This window comes from Dermacentor variabilis, chromosome 9 (assembly GCF_050947875.1).
Source record: "Dermacentor variabilis isolate Ectoservices chromosome 9, ASM5094787v1, whole genome shotgun sequence".
Classification (NCBI taxonomy): domain Eukaryota; kingdom Metazoa; phylum Arthropoda; class Arachnida; order Ixodida; family Ixodidae; genus Dermacentor; species Dermacentor variabilis.
Genome location: NC_134576.1, coordinates 55,685,306 through 55,704,326, shown reverse-complemented (window position 1 = coordinate 55,704,326; position 19,021 = coordinate 55,685,306). Strand labels below are relative to the sequence as shown.

Here is a 19,021-nt window from a genome sequence, read left to right as displayed (position 1 = left end):
ATTGCTCCTAGATAAAAAGAAAAGAAAAAGGAAAGTGATTGCATGGAAGCAACAACCCCCAACTGGAGATTTATTGGGTTCAGTGTCCCAAAGTAATACAAGGTCTGCAAAAGATGCCATAATGAAAAAGTAAAGTAAAATAAATAAATAATATAACCGTCAAAATTGACGTAAAATACTGGGCAACCTTGACTCTTCCTTGTATTAACAAAGCGCTTTATGTTTTGTATAATTATTTGCTCTTTATACTGCGTAAAAATTTTTTAAGCTTCCCTTACCCTTCTTCGGGCCTGTAAGGTATTTTGAATAAATAAATAAGAGATGAGGCAAGGTTTGGGGATAGCGAGATGTTTCAGCTGTGTACACAGTCGATGCTACTTGTAACTATATTCAAGTGCCACGAAAATTCCATTGTTATAACCGATAGTTGTTATAACTATGTTGCACGAAAAAAATAAAATAGGGGGATGGCAGGGCTGCTGTGAGAAAACCACAATGGCGGGGAGGCCAGTGCCCCTCCCCACCACCTTCCTACGTCCGGCTGCTGATTGTGGTCACCAGTTAACTGTTTCCTGGACATTCCGATCGCGTGTAACAAGCCGCGGCTGTCGGCGTTAAAAGAATGACACTGCTATAACAACTGCTAAGAGGGGTCATGAGTGGCAAGCGATACGCAAGCTCCGCCAAGGCATCGCTTTGGTTGCCCCAAAAGGGGCCTTTAAAAAAATGCGAGAAGGTTGCTGTGGCAGCCTGTCAGCTTGAGAAATCCAAAAGAAACGCTGAGGGGAGATCCCCACAACTGACACGCCACATACTTCTCACTGGCTTGCACGAGAAAACCCTATGTCCATCAGCCTTGCATGCTTTATTCAAAGCTTGCTGACATCCTTCTCCAAGGCAGACAAGTGATGCAACGGAAGGTTCCTTGTGAAAACGAAGAACCGGACGGACTGAATCATCCGGCGGGCCTCCTGCGAGGTCAACGTTGAGGCAACCTGCCCTACCGCGACATCGCTTTTGTCGTTGCTGTCGCTATCCAATGCAAGCACATTCACGACGATTGCCTCATCGGTTACAAGCACTTAATTTCCAAATCTACAGCCGTGCGCTTTCTTTTCACCAGCAATGTCGTCCATTGCCGATGATCCGCGGGCGGATCAGCCATCTTCCGTGACAGCGGCGAGTCAAACGAGGCTGAGAAACTATGCGGCCAGGAACAATTTCAACATAATCAACAAAGATGACCACGAGTGATTAAGCTGTTTGCAGAACTGCGCTGAACGAGGAGCCAGCGAGCAATCTGGGAGCAGCGCAGTTGGCGTGGTCCATTCGTGTTTCGGAGGGTGGCACGGCATAGAGCTATGGGCACAGCCCATTCCTGTTCGGAGGGGTGGAAGGGCGATGGGAGAGGGGTGTGGGAGAAGGCTGGAAAATGAGTGTGCAGCGGCTGTTGGGGCAGCAGGCCATCGTTCAGCGGCTCGAATCTCTCATTTTCATTTTCATTTTTTTCTTTTAAAGGAGATTGCATTTCACTACCTTTCGGCACGGACAACCAGCAGCCGGACTTCATTTCTATAACCGATTGTGCGGCATTGGGGAACTGTAGCAAGCAGGTTATTTCACCATGGTAAGCATACAAAAGTTGACGGTGCAGCAGCTTCTCACTGTTATAACCGATATATTGTTAAAACAGGTATCGTTATAAGTGGGTTCGACTGTAATACAAATGAGGCAAACTCAGTGAAAACATTTATTTACATCAAACTTTGCACTTCAATCATTATCGCCCTTGGTTGTTCACCGTCAGGAAAAAAAAGGAATTGAAATAAACCTAGCAGTCCTGAAAAAATCGGCAACACAAGCAAAGCAGGAAGCAAGAAAAAGTTATCAAAAAACGACTTTCAAAGTTGGACCTCATATATTAGTTCGTCGAAAGGCACCAGGGTTATACACTCGAACCTCTTTATAACAAAGTTGAAGGGGGCACTGAAATTATTTCGTTATTTGCTTCAGTATATCCATTATTGCCATTTAGAACTGCGATATATGCACATTGGGGTGCACAATTGTAAACATGGACATTAGAAGACAGCTTCGCGGGCCGCAGAACCATTACATGGACACATGCGCGACGTAATTCTAATAAAACAGAAAAGAATCTTCGGCATGCGCAACCCAAAAGTTCTTGGCAACCAATGCGACAGCCTTTCGATATCTCCCCTTTGTATCTTTCGCTTCTGCTTTCCACTTGGCTCGTTGTGGTCGAACAGCACGGGGAACAGAACATAGTGCTCCAATGTGTGACCGAAAAGGCAAGCGGACTTCATCGCCACGGCTTGGCTCGGCCGGCTTGTGGCCTCTGTGAGAATGCACTGCTACCAATGCAATCTCGGAGGCCGCGCCCAGCTGCCAGCCTGCGCGGTGCTCCGCAGAAAGAGTGAGAAGCGAATGCGCAAATCTTGCACACCACCATGCATAGCCAAGCCGTGCGCGCAAGAACCCAAGTCGTGCAAGAAGGTGCAAGTGCGACCTGGACGTGACCGCCAATATTGTGCCAGGGAGATCTCGAAGGCCAGGCCCACCTGCTAGTCACCGAATGAATATTCTAGAGGAAAACTCTAGAGTCAACTCGACAGAAGCTCCCCGCATGGCACCCGTGCACTGAAATTGGTAACCCCAAGGGCACCGCCGCCATGTTGCTACTCTGTGCAGGCATGCAGGCGCAGATGATCAGATGCGATTCAGACAAGACGAGCTATCAATGCGACCTCCCTCAGTATGGTGGTGCCATCCAGTTCAGGCGCTCGCAAACACATCCTTTTACATACTGTGAGTTTTGCATCAAAGATTTATAAATAGTCGAAAAACTTTTCTCAAAAGTGTGTGGAATGAACTTCACACATTATCTATATGTATTTGCTATGAGAAAATGCTTGTTTCTGCGCATTTTGATTAACTTTAGCATTATGCAAATGGGAGGCAGCAATATGGTGGCATCTTTGCAGCTGCCACTTCTTTTTGCCTGGCTTTTCCTCTAGAGTCAGTATAGTAACACTATAATGAACCGACAGCAACCTTCACAAACACGTGCTCTGTTGCCATTTCGTCACAGCGATGACAGCATGTCCGATGGCGGCAGGCTGTTGCAGATGCTGTGAATGCTGTTTTGGTTTTGTATCTGACTGTCATGCGGAGGCAATTTTCGGACCCATTTTCTCGGAAAAAAAAAGATGCGCATTAGCTTCGGATAGATATGAAAACTTTCATTAATTGATTCAGCAATTCTGTAGAGAACAGAGCCAACCACTGGCGCAGTAGTAAGTAAAGAACATATGGGGGCTTCATATAAGGCACTTGCGAGTTAGCTACTTGCCATGACAGCAGCAGTAACCACGGTCAACAAAATCAGGAAAGGTTCCCCTAGAAAGCTTCGCTTTGATAAGCAGAAGTCGTCACTCTGCTGCCAACCACACGGGCTATGTTGCTCACCTTGAAGCTGGCCACTGGTGAAGAGTGGGAGTTTGCTGATGATTTGTTTCACTGTGCTACAGCGGGCCAAGCCACACAGCGCCTGTAATGAACAAGAAAGAATTAATGCTCACAAATAACCAATGAGGTGATGCTGCCATTTGAGGCTCAGAGGTAATTACAGAGTGGAACCCACAGTACAGTTGGGAAAAAAAGATGGGAACACAGCATTAGCAAAAAATTAACCCAGGAGTGAACACTGTACTACACTCTCATACACGCCTGTTATCTGCATTGTGTTCCACACAAGTTGCAGACACTCATTCATACACATTGCGGTGCATTTTCAGTTCGTCTTTCTCTGGTGGTGTTCCTTCTCACATATCTCGCGTATGTATGTGGAGATATTTCCTTTTTCTGCAGTTAGCGAAGTCGTTGCAGCTAGCCCGTGTTTGCTCCGTCTCTCGTATCCTCGGGTGGCAGCTCGAAACAGATATGTGTTCCAAGTGCAAGCCGTTGATGTTAAGAATTCACAGGTTGAGTAATAGGCACACATAAATTAGCTTGTTGTTCTTATGATCGCGACCAATATCATTTTTCGAGTGAAAGTTTTCGCTATTCACAGGCGGCGTGCATTTTCATGCGCCAGCCACATCCCCAGCTCCTTAGGTCCAAAATGAGAAGCACCATCAGGCAAAACAAACTTTCTGAAATTGAAGCCCAAGCAGGCAGGCACGAAATTCTATGCATATAGAGCATACCCGACATCCTGCTTTTTCATGTATTGTCAAGTAACGACGCAACGCTAACTCATGAATGTCGCCAGTGGGTGACGTGATCGCTGCGAGCAGGCATCATCGAGCGATCACAATCGGGGATACAATCATCTAAGCGCAATTTCGCATCTTATTGCACTGTCCAAAGTGAGGTTGGCCCAGTGCGCATTCTTCCTCGTGAAAGTGATCGTATGCATGAATGCAACTATATACTTTTAAGCTGACAAAGCATAAATGGGCCGACTACACCAAGCGTGCGCCGGGCTTGCCGGGCTTGCCGGGTGCTGCCATGCTGGTAGCATGTTTACATTTATCCTATGGCCAGCTGCCCCAGCGTTCGATTTTGCAAACTTCTGGCAGCTTTCGGTTGTCTCCTCCATGGTCTTGGGATCCAAGCCCATGTGATTTCCTATCGGGACCGGAACTAGCTGGCTGCCGTCTAGGTGCCAGCAGACTGCCAGAACTCAGAAAATCTCAGAGGCCCAGTGAATGAGTCTGCTGGCACCGAGCCGCATGCCGCACTACATCCAAGCGAATACGGTGATTTTCACTAGCAGGATACAACTGCTTGACACACACTGTGACAGGACTTACTTTACAAGCGAGGGCACGCATGGAATCCGCATCAGTGATAGGGCTCTTCACAGTCAGCAGATTCAGCAACACCTGCATGGAGTTAAAAATAGCGTTCTCACATCCCTTCGGCTGAGAAAATGTTGACTTCAGTATCATAGCATGAGCAACTGCAGTGGATTGCGGATTGCCATCAATTAGAACAAATATTCAAACTTTGGTTGTCCTGCTATTTCAGACTCATCCTGAAGCAGCTTAGGCCAAGTGCAGGCTGAAGTACTGTCTTAATAGTTACCAGTATGAACGGGAGCTAATCGAGTTCAGCTGCAGCCTTTCCAGGCCTGCTCGATTACCCCACAGGTTTATCTTGATTACCAGTGCACATCCGATTACCATCGTGAGTACACACTCACCTAAGCCTACAGATAACCAGGACTGCTGGTACTCTACGGCACCCAAGCGGGCATTGGTGAAGGAGGAAACGGCATTCCATGAATATCAGTGCACGTGGCAGTACAGATGGTAGACACATCTCATATGGTCCTCCCCAAAACAACGAAACAATTGGCATAGCATCTTGACCTTGCTGGCCAAACTGTCATGCCGTTGGCTTCCGCGGGTACTAGCACTCAACTTCCCTCCACAAAACTATGTAGTGTCCAAAGGATCAGTACAGCGCATTCCCGACAGCGGGTAACCGCAGAATTTAGTGCCGTCTTTCAGAGTGCGGAGGTCAATTTGCTCGTACCATGATGCCGTTGTTGGCCCGGACGCAGTTCCACATCTTGCTCAGCAAGTCCTCGCCGCTCTTGACTGCAGCCCGCTTCCGCACGCTGCCCGACACGACTCGTCCGACGCTGCCTCCTAACTGTTGCCGGAGGAAAGGGAAGCATGCATTCACGTAAACGAAAACATTTCAGTGCCCTTCATTGCACCAAATCAGGATACAGTTGACTTCTGTTTGTTTCATACTGACTGACTAGATTAAGACAAACACTGGATCAGTTTAGGCTATTCATTCAAAACTTAACATTTCACTGGAAGAACAGCGTTCCCAGTGCACAGTTAAGACCAACGACCACACAGTTTTTGCCCACTTCTAATGCCCTTGACACTAATGCCCTTAGGGTTGAAAATTTAACCCAAAGCCAATTACTGACAGTAACCAGGGTGTCTACCAAGTTAACAATTTCAAGTTCCCTGAATTCTCCAGGTTTTCCTGAGCGACACAGAACTTTATTTTATGTCAAGACAGGCTGACACCACGTCGCTCGATGCTGTCACTCTCAAGTAAGCATTTGAAGAAAAAAAAATAATAATCCAGCTTGAATAACAAGGAGTAGTGTTTATCTTATTAAAAATAGAAAATTGAAGGGACGGGATAGTAAAATGCACAGCAAATATCTTCGAAAAAGAAAAATGCTAAATGTTATTGCAAATCGAGTTGAACATTTTCAAAAACGAATAAAAATAGATACATGCAAAAGCAAATATTTTCAAAAATGAGCTATTTCTATTAACGAGAAGAAAGGGGGTTAACCGAGGGTCCCGATTTTATTAGTCATATCATAAGAAGCCAACAAACATTGACACCAAGGATAACATAGGGGAAATTACTTGTGCTTAATAAATGAAATAAAGAAACGAAGAATTCATGGAAATTAAAGTGAATGAAAAAACAACTTGCCGCAGGTGGGAACTGAACCCATAACCTTCGCACGCGAAATGTGAAGGTTGTGGGTTCGGTTCCCACCTGCGGCAAGTTGTTTTTTCATTCACTTTAATTTCCATGAATTCTTCGTTTCTTTATTTCATTTATTAAGCACAAGTAATTTCCCCCATGTTATCCTTGGTGTCAATGTTTGTTGGCTTCTTATGATATGACTAATAAAATCGGGACCCTCGGTTAACCCCCTTTCTTCTCGTTTATTACTTAACGAGGGTCTCCAATCCAGCTACATTGATGCCTTCAGGTAGCATACGTGGGTTTATTGACCAGTTGCCTTCACACAAAAAGATCACGTTCTCGTGACGCCTGCGGCAAAAAGGACGTTCCACGTCCGCCGCCAAGGTCTGTTTGTGGTGGCGCTGGCTAACACTCCCAGGGTTCTACTAAGACACATAAATACCCAAGAAAGTGGATGGGAAGACAGCACCGCGGTAGCTCAATTGGTAGAGCATCGCACGCGAAATGCGAAGGTTGTGGGTTCGGTTCCCACCTGCGGCAAGTTGTTTTTTCATTCACTTTAATTTCCATGAATTCTTCGTTTCTTTATTTCATTTATTAAGCACAAGTAATTTCCCCTATGTTATCCTTGGTGTCAATGTTTGTTGGCTTCTTATGATATGACTATTTCTATCAAGTGATAGCAAATTCATTGGTATTAGGCCTGAACTTTGTCACGAGTGAGATTTTCTCAGCAGCTGAAAAGTCAACCTCAACTGTCCTCACATACTCTCAGCCCACGCACAATGCCTCTGTTTTGTGTTTCACTGCTTTCAAGAGTTTATTTTAGTTTGGATGAGGATCACCTGCCTCTTTTCATCAGCCAACACTGCTTTTTGAGCTCAAGCTCCTTCAAAGTAGAGGCGGCACAGTTTCTTTCCCAGTCATTCCTGAATGCAACGGTTATTTCAGTTCTTGTCCTCGTCCTGCCGCACGTTCGCCCCACGGACCATTTGTCACATCCTCTTGGTCAGTGGTACAGTCAACATCCGATTTTTCGGACTCCCCAGGGGCCACGAAAACGTCCGAAGTATCAAATTTGGCATTTCGAAAAAAATTACTTTTACAGCCCTTAAGGGCTCGAATCCTTACAGGCACGTCTGAAAAAGCTCTGTACACCTATTAGGCATATTGGTGCTCGTACTATGACAGGAGACAGTGGGTGCACGCGTGTATAATTATGTATACATACTGTGTCCCGTGACAATTGCTCCTTCCCACACCTGTTAAGCTTCACCGCAATACTTCATGCATGCATTGCCACGTAATATCCCTGTGCTGAGGCGAAGCTGTCATTCGGGAACCGGCATTATGCTACACGCCATGCCTTCTAAACTTCGAAGCCAATCGAGAGGATTACAAAGGCGAAGTCGGTGCCATTACTGACAGCAACGAATTATTTCAATGAAGAACGGCACCGAGCAGCAAGAACCTTAATAGCGAACGTCGAAGCAGCCAAGCCTTGCGTTACCGCGGTGGCGGCTATGGCTGCCAGCAGACCTGCGTGCGAGAGCGCTGGTTTGACGCGGCAAGATAATTAAAACATTGGTATTGGCTTTGATTAATGCCGTTTCGGACCTGCGGTCATGGCAAAAAGTCTGGCAAATCGGACGGCCGAGGGTTCTTGCGTTTGAAATTACAGATGTTCTTATACGTTGACTCTATGGGGCACGTGGTGTTGCCACGAAGTCGTCTGAATTATCGGGCATTTCCCTAAAATGGCACGTCCAGAAAATCGGTCGTTGACTGTACACTGGCAACTCCTCCAGCCGACGACAAGGCGTGAAAGACAACTTGTTACGATTCCTCTCTTTTACTCGAGCCAGCACCAGGGCGACTCTCGTTCCCTTTCAATAAAATGACTGCTAATTTTCCCTGATCGTAGCACAAATTCCCGGAGTTTTCCCCGAGTTTTTCACGACCATTCAAGATCCCTGAGAATTCCCGGTTTCCTCGGTTGGTAGACACCCTGGTAACTCGTCTTTGGCGGTGGGAGCAGTGCAACATCAGGCTGAAGGAGTGTGACTTGTCACTGGCAATATTTGTGCAACCTCCCATGAGCACAGTTTGGGATTGGGTGTCAAAGGGTTAAAAAAATGGAAAGAGCCCACTGTCATAGAACATAGTATGCGCCCTTTTAAACAAATACGCATGCAAAACTGTATCAGATGTTGCTGTGCTGACTTTGGGCCTTTTTCGCTGTTACTTTCTTGTGGCTGACATTTTTTCGTTTTTGTTTTACCGCAGTTACTTGACAAAAATATTAACTGTACAGACAAGGGAAAACAAAGAACATGTTTCCGTGTGATTCCTCCTACAATTTTCATACTATAATTTGCTGATATATATTAAGAACGTAGTACATGACAGACATTGAGAAATTAAATCCAATAATCCCACAAACTCAAACCAACTCCTACCCAAGCCAAAACGTTAACCCTTCTACTGTTTTAATATTTATGTAGTAACGTTAGCATTGTGTCATAAAATGCAATGTTTGATCTGTTCTTTTGCCTTTGATATTTTAAAAATACTTTGTGAAGTCGCTACAGTTGGTCTGTCAAGTATTTGCTCTGAGCTCAGGAATTCTTTTTTCTGTACTAAAACCTATATACGTAGAACCATGTTCATAGGTATTGAAAAAAAAAAAACATGAGAAGAAACGTACTAATTGGGAAAACATAGGATCCAAGGTAACTAAAAAAAAAATGAGTTGCCTCTCCCATAAATGAGAGTAGATGTAAGCATGGAGTGGCAATCAGCAAAGCAGAATGGTTGCAGATTATACTAGTCATAATCTTAAAATGAGTGTACCGCATGTTTGCAACGGCACACCTCATCACACCCCACCACACCGCACCATACTGTGCGCAGGTCCATATGGACGCTGCCCAGCTAGAAAGAGGAAAACCGGCTGAAGGAGATACGACAGGCAGCAAAAAGCGCCAGGGAGACAGAGCGCACTGCCCAGCTAGAGGAAGAAAAGTGCCTGAAGGAGGCGTGACCAAACGTCTCAGTAAATCTCAATTCTTGCTCCGTGATCTCAATGCAAGAGGTTACGTCATGGGCCACCACTGAGCAAAGGGCTGGCTTCACCAAGCGTTTGCTTGCCAAGCTGGGGTTACTGCGCTAAGACACACGGACAACAAAAGTAGAAAAGGACAGGACACATAACTGTAGTACTACAAGACGGACTTCCACCACCCAGCCCAATTTGCTGCTCTACTGCTTGCCAAGGCTCGCTGCGTGACGTAATGCTCTCTCCTAACTTTTTCCTTCCTCCTTGGAGGCAAAGCAGTGCATCAGACTCTTCCGGCGCCACGTCATGCCGCAGCTCGGCGAGTGCAGTAGGTCTGCAGCAAATTCCATTTCGCAGTGCATGGTGCCTTTTGAATGTCGCTATTGGAAATGACGGAAGCAATATTTTTGTAACTTGTTTGGGCTGTAACTAGCATATGTACAGTGGTCCTGTACAAGGGGTTGGGGGCCAGAGACCCCATTTTCTTAAGTTTTGACTGGTTGTTTGAATGATCTCGTTTTGTTCTTGAAACTTGCCCAGATAACAGTTCTTGCTTTTGGCTCAAGGTCACTTGACGGTCGCCGACAACGGGAGCTAAAAGCATTCCACGCTTGGAATTTCAGAGTCAACTATCATTGATATCGTTGTAATGTGAAGCATGTCGCAGATCATTGCAGCGCGAGAAGCCAATGCGCGTCAAGCTGGTGGAGCTTCGGCGGCCTGAGACATGTTTTATTTTCCTACTATGCAGTGTTTAAAGACGGCCAAGGGTAAACTCAAGCGAAATTGAGCTAGTGGGCGACGCCGGATGCTGCCGAAGCGAAACATCATGCCCACATCTTGCCGGCTGCAGCAGGCAACGCTGGCGCATTTGGTTGATCGCCTACCAAAAGCATTCAGCATGCTATCAATGGCACTATGCATGACACGCTGTAAAACAGATAGGTGAAGATGCTTATCGCAACAGGTTTGGCGGCGATAGATGTGAATGTGGTGTGTGATGACCCTGGCAGAGATCTGCTGGCACCAGAATAAGAAACTGTGCGCATCGTCGTTTTTATGTGAGACGGGCAGCTGTATACTGTTTTCGATTGCACAGGCCTCAAGCCTTTTTTTTGTTCACATGGGATCTAGCGGCCAGAAAACGTATCATACGATCGCAGTTTGGCGATGTACTGAACATTGTTGCCAAAATATCATGTTTTCCGGGAAAGTATGAATTGGTAAAAAATAAGCGCAACACTATTAGGACATTTTTAACGCGACAGCATTAAGGAGCTTGTGTCGCAGAAAAGCTGGTGTTGTCGGTGTCGGCGTCAGCGGCGTTGGCCGTAAGTGATAAATCCCAGAAGGCACTTCATAAATAGAAAACATCTTGCAAGATGGGCTGGTGGGAATCGAACCAGGGTCTCCGAAGTGTGAGACAGAGATGCTACCCCTCAGCCACGAGTTCGATCGTTCAAAGTGGGACAAAATCGCCTCTAGTGAATGCGGTGTTGCATTAGAAACGTGCTGTAGGAAGTTATACTGCGGTGTATATAGGTAATTATGACCACGTAAATTACAGAAGTCGCAGTTTCACGAGAAGCAAAGTACGTTTCCACTACATTTCTTCTGCGCTATGCGCACATGCAGAGCCATCTTGCGGCAAGCACAGAAGACCCCCCTCCTCGTAATGTACGGCGCTGCCCCAACATGTGGCGCGCCACTCGCTCCATGATCGCGTCTGCCTTCATGGCGCGTCGCAGCCTGGCTGTTTGGCTGGCGTAGATCGCGATGTTTGGCTGGCGTAGATCGTTTGAGTAGGCGGTGCGAACAGGGTGCGATAACGCTATCGCGTTCCACTCTTGAAGGCGAAGCTTAAGCGTCCTTTAATTTTTTGTGTTCTCGATTGCGAACGTTGGAGCCGGGAAAATGTACGTAATGCAAATGCATCAAAAAGGTTCTACTGTATATTACAATGCAATAGTCGGTATTTTACACTATATACGCTCTACAACTCTTAATTCGCTTTCAGCTGAAGGCACATGGACGAACGAAAGCCAGTAAACCAACAAGCAAAGTACTTGTCTTTTACCACATTTTTCCAAAAAACAGTGACAAAGGCACGACATTACCGACACAACGAGATGCATGCTAATGAAAGCTACTGGCGTCCTCACCCTCGACATGGGTCCACAGACACAGTTGATGACCACGTTCAGGGCCGACCTCTGGACATCGGGGTCAGCAACAATTTCCCCATCAGCTGCAGCTAATATAACACTGGAAAAGCAGAGGATGGTTACAATATAATAAAAACACAATTTCTCGGTTTGCAAAACTTCAATTTACACTGTCAGCCCAAACAACCCAGCATTTCAGGAGCCCCTCACCGAACCTCGGCATTCCACAGTGACAAGTGCAGATCACACAGCTACAATACACCAACGTAGCATGTAGAAAACAGTTGAACATCGAAAACCTGTGAGCCTTTCCATCGAGAAGGGCCACTCACTTCAACATCTGAAGTCACTAAGTCATTAAGCCACTGCACCCCCCCCCCCCCCCCGACCTGTTTTGTCACTATCCTTTATGCTCCCACTGCTAAAAGATGGGTCAGCAAAGGGGACCAAGTGGTCATTTACTTTGCAGCTTGCCTTGTACTAAATCTTTCCACAGTCAACAAAAGGCATCATACCAATGTGTCGTGGGGTGTCTGTGCATTGTAATTTTAGGGGCCACAACAAGCAGCACCGCAGCAGATCAGGACAGCAACGAACACATTTCCAAGGAATTGTGCTCGAGAAGATGGCATTGTCCAACACGAAATCTCCCTCCCTGTCGCAGTAAATGAGTCCCGTATCGGAGAAGTTACTAAAGTCAGCTGACCCTTTTTTTTTCTCTTTTTTTTCCCCCGACTGTTGGCCAACACCAAGATAGCAGGGGAAGCGCAATGATGCAAACGCTCCACTGTAATTCGCAACGTGTGACGATGCAGCCTCGAAAACATGCTGCTGAGGGCCATAGTTGAGCCCCTGTGTTGAGACACAATGCTAACCACCGCACTCGTGACGCAGTTGATTCGCGAGAGGTTGTTTCAAATTGTTGTTTCACCACTGATGCTTGCAACAGGGTTTGTACAAGACTCCAAGACAAAAATTAAACCATACTCGAGGAATTTCAAGACTCCGTCAAAGCTTTTTCAAGGGTGCAGAGCGTCATCCCATGCAGCAGTTCCTTATTATAACATTTCCAAAACACTATGGTTATACTTAGCTGCAATGAAGTCGGTAAAATTGCCACTTTACTATGTCACATTAAAATTTTGTTATATTGAAATTGGGCTTTTTACGCAAATAAGTGCAGTCTTGCACGGAAGCGGCCATAAAGCTTTTCACATAATCATGCAATCTGAAAAGAAAGAATTTCACTGAGGACAAAAAAAGTCATTTAATTGAATTTGAGAGGCTGCAACCATAGGCACGATTTCAATCATGTTGATAGCTTTACGTTGACAGTACGAAAGGAAGCTTCCGAAGCTTTCATGTCCACTCCGCCACCGCAGCCGATAGCGTCGCCCTCAATGAGATGACACTATGAGCCATCGCTAGCCAAAATCATTGCACCTTTCACAGATTATCTCCAAGATAAGGTGCGAGGGCAAAAAAAACCACAATTCAAGCTGCTGCACCCGTTTTTGTCCTGTGCACGCAATGTGGCATGAGTTTGCCACGTTGCCAGCTTCATGCGCCTTTCTCCAGTCTCCCTTCCACTCCTCAGAAATGAGAGTGACAGCACCGATTGGGAAGGGGTGGAAGGAGATAGGTCAGAGAGGGTGCGATGGCGACAAAGGCAGGCCATGCAGGGCGTGCGGATCAAAGGCGTGGGGGTAGCATTCACGCAGCTGCGACGGCTCTCTCTCTTTTTTTTTCTTCTTTCGTATTTTACTGCAACATTTTTTTTTTTCTTTTTATAAGATGGGAAGTTTGCTGGATCCATGCTGGTCTGCTATAAAAAGCAAGTCACGAAATTGACAGTTGAGTGTATTACTCAAGAAATTCAGGAGCTTTAAAGAAAAGGGATTGCAGGATGTTCGAGGACCTTGAAAACAATTTTCAATTTCAAGGGTTTTTTCAAGGGTTTCAAGGACCTGTGCAAGTGTGCTGTAAATAATGCTGCAAGTTTTTATGCACATCTACTCTGGCACTGTGGAAATGGGTGCATCTTTACTTACTGCATCCGCGTCGATTCAGCATGCAACACTTAAAATGCATGTAATTCACTAGAATACTTCATGAGGGTATGGTATGACCAATAATTTGTTTGCTATAACAAGCTTCTACCACACAAACTCAAGACGCCATTAACAAACGCGAAATTTTTTTTTTTAAAGAATAGGTCAAGTGCGGCACGAACGTGGTGATGAAATGTGTAAAGCATAATTATTATCCAGATAATTCCATCGTTGAATCGATCTCGAAATGCAAACTAGAAGCTGCTTGTGCGACTGCAGAAAAGGGTTAGCACTTGTACTACAGTCGAACCCGACTATATCGAACCCGTTTACATCGAATTATTCTATATATCGAACAATTTGTGGTCATGGTATAGTTACAATGAGTATATATAGCAAAAATTACGCTTACATCGAACAAATATTGTAGTGACTCCCGATATATCGAACGCCAAGCGGCGGAAAAGTGCCCGCAGAAGTTGGCTTTCCCTCGCGGTAGCGGGAAAACCCGGCGGCGCGGCTCCATCCAACCGCTCTCCCTACCGTGACCGCGCTGCCTCGGGCTGTTCGGGCGAGCCGTCGACACTCCCCGTGTCGCGCATAGTGGAGTCTATTAGGCCAGGCCACATCCTCCCTCTTTTTCTATCATCTTTCACTTGCCACCCCCTCTCCCCTGACAACGCTTCGCCGTGCTCCCACACGGATTACAGAATCAAGCGTCCTTCCTTTCTTTAGATCACTATCTAGCGACACACTCCAGCAAAAGATGATCCTGGCCCGCCTACAGCGCTTGCTCAGACAGCCAATCAGAAGCTCTTGTGCTCTCTTCGTGCAAGATGGCGAAAGTGCGAGTTGTCTGGCTGCTTCTCTGGTTTATCGTGTTTGCGCCTTGTGGGCCTTCTCCCGCAGTGTTGCCATGACGAAGCGGCAGAATTCGCCTTTCGTCGTGAAGCTCGAAATCATAAATCGCATCGAACGCGATGAGAAGTTGGATGTCCCCGCAGCGTGCAAGATTCCGAGGAGCAGTCTCGGCACGATTAGGGCTAAAGTGGCCAGACTCGCAACCCGGTGCCCATGGCGCCCAACGCATACGCACGGCCGTGTACGAGGGGTTCTTCATACGTGCCGGTTTCCGCGTGCTCGGTGAGGACTGTAAATTCTGATGAATGCGACGAAGCCGTTGCCGGTGTTGCCGAAGTTTGGAGCGAGCTGTCAAAATTTCCGGGACATTCGAATCAATGGTGGACGAGTTTGTGAGTGCAGATGATGGTGTCGCGACCACGGTGGAGCCCGGAAACGAAGACTACATCGCCGACATCGTACCGAGCACAAATGACAGTAGGCACATTGAGGAAAGCAACTACGGTCCTTTGCCCATATCCTCCGAAGTGATTGGTGCACTCGCATTAGTCCGGCGCTTCTGCGCGAATGCGGAAGGTTGCGGCCTCAGCTGCGCCGACTCCTTAGACAACGTGGGGAAGTGCGTGCGTCGCAGGCAGCGAAATTGCCCAAGGAGAAGAAAATGAAGGACTAATTTATGCCAAACTAAGCTAGTTTCGTTAATAAAGTGATTTTATAAATGGTATGTGCTTTTATGACATCCAATTATTTAGCAGGCTTATATCGAATTATGCTCTATATCGAACTGATAGGCGTTTTTTTGCGAGTTCGATATAGCCGGGTTTGACTGTAGCACCTTACCAAGTAGGATACCCACATGAGAAGGACGGTTCTCTTTTTTCTTTTTGAGACAATAGAATAGGAAGCTGATGTAGTCACCTCATGCCGGCAGCAGATCGGACCTGCCCCGAAGGCAGGGCCACATTCTGGCACAGGGCGATCTGGGCCCGGGGCACCACCGAGCAGACGGCAAGCACGTCGAGGGCGGCGCGCACCGTGTCCGCCTTGCCCGAGTGGTTCCAGTCGTAGGAGAGCGCCACCGTCTGCAGCAGCAGAGACACCCCACCCAACCGCACCAGGTCTTCGACGGGGGTCCAGCGCGCCCGCGCGGGCAGCAGCTCCAACAGCGTCCACATGTTCTCCGACACCGCCTCGATCGTGAAGCGCGACGCCCTGCACCGGTAGCCAGGCATTGCCAACACCACTGTTGACACCGTCGTGGCGGTGGGGCCAGATGATGACCACGGCTCGTGACTCCTGAGGGCATAGAAATCCGAGCAAGGCAAAGGAGTCACTATGCTTCATTCAGAGGGACACTGAATTCAAATAGTAAGTCAAGCTAAAATCAATCAATCAATCAATCAACCAGCCAAGCAATCAATCAATTCTTTATTTCCAACAGCAGTTGGGGGTCCCTCAGACAAAAAGCGGTTGGAAACCACTTGAAAGTGCCAGAGGGCCCATGTAAATGACAGCGGTCTTACGGACCAGATGTGTAATAATGTACACTAGCACAATACAGTGATAAAGGAAGTCAGTAAAAAGAATAAAACAATAAAGAATGAACACTACAAGTGCAACAAAGAAAATTATTCAACGAAAACATACATTCAGGAAATCTTTAGTACAATATGCGAACATAATATGTTTACCGTGAACACAAATGACAATATAACTCAAAAAAAGATAAACACAATGCATAAAGCTAACAATCATCATTTCAATGATAATACGACAACATAAAATAACATTAACCAAGAGTTAAAAATTATTCCCTCATTTGCCTTCTACTGCATGTAGCGAAGCCAACGTCTCTCTGTCAACATTTGTTGAGCAAGAATGGCAAGTGAACCTTGGAGAGACTGCAGCAAATGGCCAGTGCGCCAACACGGTACAAGCCATCTGCCGGCGCTGCATGCGCGTGAGTCACAGTGTTGTATGCGTATTTCAGATAATTTTGCAATAAACACTCGAAATTTTAATTCGCAAAATAAGTAAGAATAAACCAAAAGTATACACATGACTTATACTAATTATTTTATAACAAGAAAACAATGTGTACGTAGAGTTAGTGCACGGGATGTTCGCAGTATACTGAAGTGCTTTTTTTTTTTTTGTAACAGAAGAATGGTTTTCACGTTACACAAAGTTGTGGTGCCTCAGACAAGGAAGCAGTAATTTATGTCTGCAGAAAAGAGCGCATGATAAATTTGGAGTTTAGCTTGTTCTGGAAGAAAGTGTCTACATCGTCACAGAATGCCAGCTGCACGTGATAATGATTTAATCAACGATTCAATATGGCACGCCCACGTTATGTCAGTACAAAAAGTGACAGCCAAAATTTTGTCTGTCACTTACCTGAACAGGCGTGCATTCAAGCTCATTGCACTGTGCGGTTTTTCACATCGAATATATAGAATATTAAAAAAATAATATGGTAGATATTTGATTTGCGAATCGAATCATTGGAACGTGCACTATGTGATTCTATTCTGTGATACTGAAGTACAGTGAACTCTCTTTAAACAGAACCTAGAGGGACCAGGGACATTAGTTCCGTTTACATTTTACAATTACATTTTACAATTTACTACTGTAAATTCCATTTACAGAAGAACCTCTTTAAACTGTACCCGCTTAAACAGTAGTTTCGTTTTAAAAGTAGTGAAGTCAAATCCCCAACTCAGCGGCCATTGAACAAAATGTGTCTTGTATCCGCAGAAACTGTACCAGCCTATTGCGTATGTATCGCTTAACACATACTGTTTCCACTTTTCATCTTGCAAACACAGCCTCCAAGCACCCTGTGCGTTCGCGCATGAAGACATATCAACATCATTTCAACGCCGTGCCAGAACGTTGTGGCGTCGTGGAAGCGAGGACTCGCGTCATATTGAAGCTCGGATAAAAAAGACGCCGGGTACTCAGCATATAACAAAAATTAGACATTGTCTGTGCTATCGAACATGACACGAAAAAGTTGGCGCTGGTACACGGCAGGGATCTGCTGTTGACTACGGTGTACGGCATTTGGAATGCGAAGAGATGTCGGCTATGACGTTCGACTTTTTGCCAGACAGTGATGAAGATGACAGGGTAAGCGACAGCACGGGCGATTCAGGCCCGACAGTGGCAGAAGCTGCATGTTACATCAGCCTCATGAATGCAATCGTCGCGACGAGAACAGCACCCCGCAATGAAAAAGGCGTCCCGCGACTTCTGCAGCGCTACCGCGCGTGTGCAGGGAGAATACGTAATGCCAATGAGGAATCTGCCATGCGAGTGTTTGCCGAGAAGAGGGGGCTGGCTGAAAAGCTGGCACGCAGCTTCAATAAGTTTGAGGCTGCTGTCGTCCTGCTAGGCCACCGCGGTATCAAACGAAAATACTAACACTCTTGTCGCGCGAAGTGAATAAATACTGCATGTATTTTCCCCCCCTTCATCGCACTCTCTCCGAGTTCTGTGTTCCGTTTTCAACAGGTAAGTGGCCGATCTCATGCTATTTCTGTTTAAACAGTGCTACCGTTTAGTACGTATTTTTCCCGAGCTCTAGTCAAATACGGTTTAACGAGGTTTCACTGTACTGAGAGACAAAGTTGGTTACAATTGCATGATTACAAAACCAACCAACCATGAGAACGGTGTTCCATTTAAGGGGCAATTCCGTTCAAACGATTTCCGTTTAGCAAGATTCCACTGTATTCACACACTCCTAGTTTTTAGCATGCCGCACACAAGCGCCCTCATGAATGTGTGGTTAGGCGCAGCTAGGTGTGGCCTCCGAGATTGCGATATCAGAGGGTGCGCCTAGCTTTGCCAGCTATGTGACGTGATAAGATAAAAAAGAAGAGCTGCTTGTGCATAGCCACTAAAACCAGTGTTGCTCGACGGTGTATTCAACGCGGGAATATTGAACTGCCACGCCGAATTAGTACGTAGTGTGGAACCCTGCAGAAAGTGATATGTTCGGTGCGAAACAGTTGGTATTTTTGGTTTCGAAGACAAATCTAGTCTCTTACATCCATTGGCAGAGGAATCTTACTTTGTTAAAATAGGGTTTTAAATACATGGATCTCTATGAATATTTCAAGAGGCATTGCATTTACTTCAATATATTGTCTCGTTACAATGAGCTTTAAGTGTACATGACACTGGCCCCTTTTCTGTCTCGGTAAGCTTCACTGCAACATGTTGCATATGCCTGATAGCGTAACACTACTGTATTGCGACGAAGATGGCTTTCCAACACAGGGCATTATGCAACACTCAACCTTTGCCATACTTTCCAGGCTTAGAAGCCATCAGCAAGTATGACAAAGGTGAAGTTGGCCCCATCGCTGACA

The 19,021-nt window shown here is 46.1% G+C and overlaps 1 protein-coding gene across 7 annotated transcripts in view; it reads right to left on the bottom strand.

Annotated features, from left to right (window-relative positions):
* Nucleotides 1-19,021, bottom strand: part of mahj (LisH and WD40 domain-containing protein mahjong) — a 130,448-nt gene that overhangs the window by 62,383 nt on the left and 49,044 nt on the right. For all 7 annotated transcript variants that reach the window (XM_075704306.1, XM_075704302.1, XM_075704305.1 and 4 more), the window contains exons 12-16: nt 15,558-15,935; nt 11,725-11,827; nt 5,566-5,685; nt 4,839-4,910; nt 3,490-3,571 (exon numbers count right to left, since the gene is read on the bottom strand). In XM_075704306.1, the coding sequence (XP_075560421.1) occupies nt 3,490-3,571; nt 4,839-4,910; nt 5,566-5,685; nt 11,725-11,827; nt 15,558-15,935 (755 nt within the window). The remainder of the gene's footprint in view (nt 1-3,489; nt 3,572-4,838; nt 4,911-5,565; nt 5,686-11,724; nt 11,828-15,557; nt 15,936-19,021) is intronic.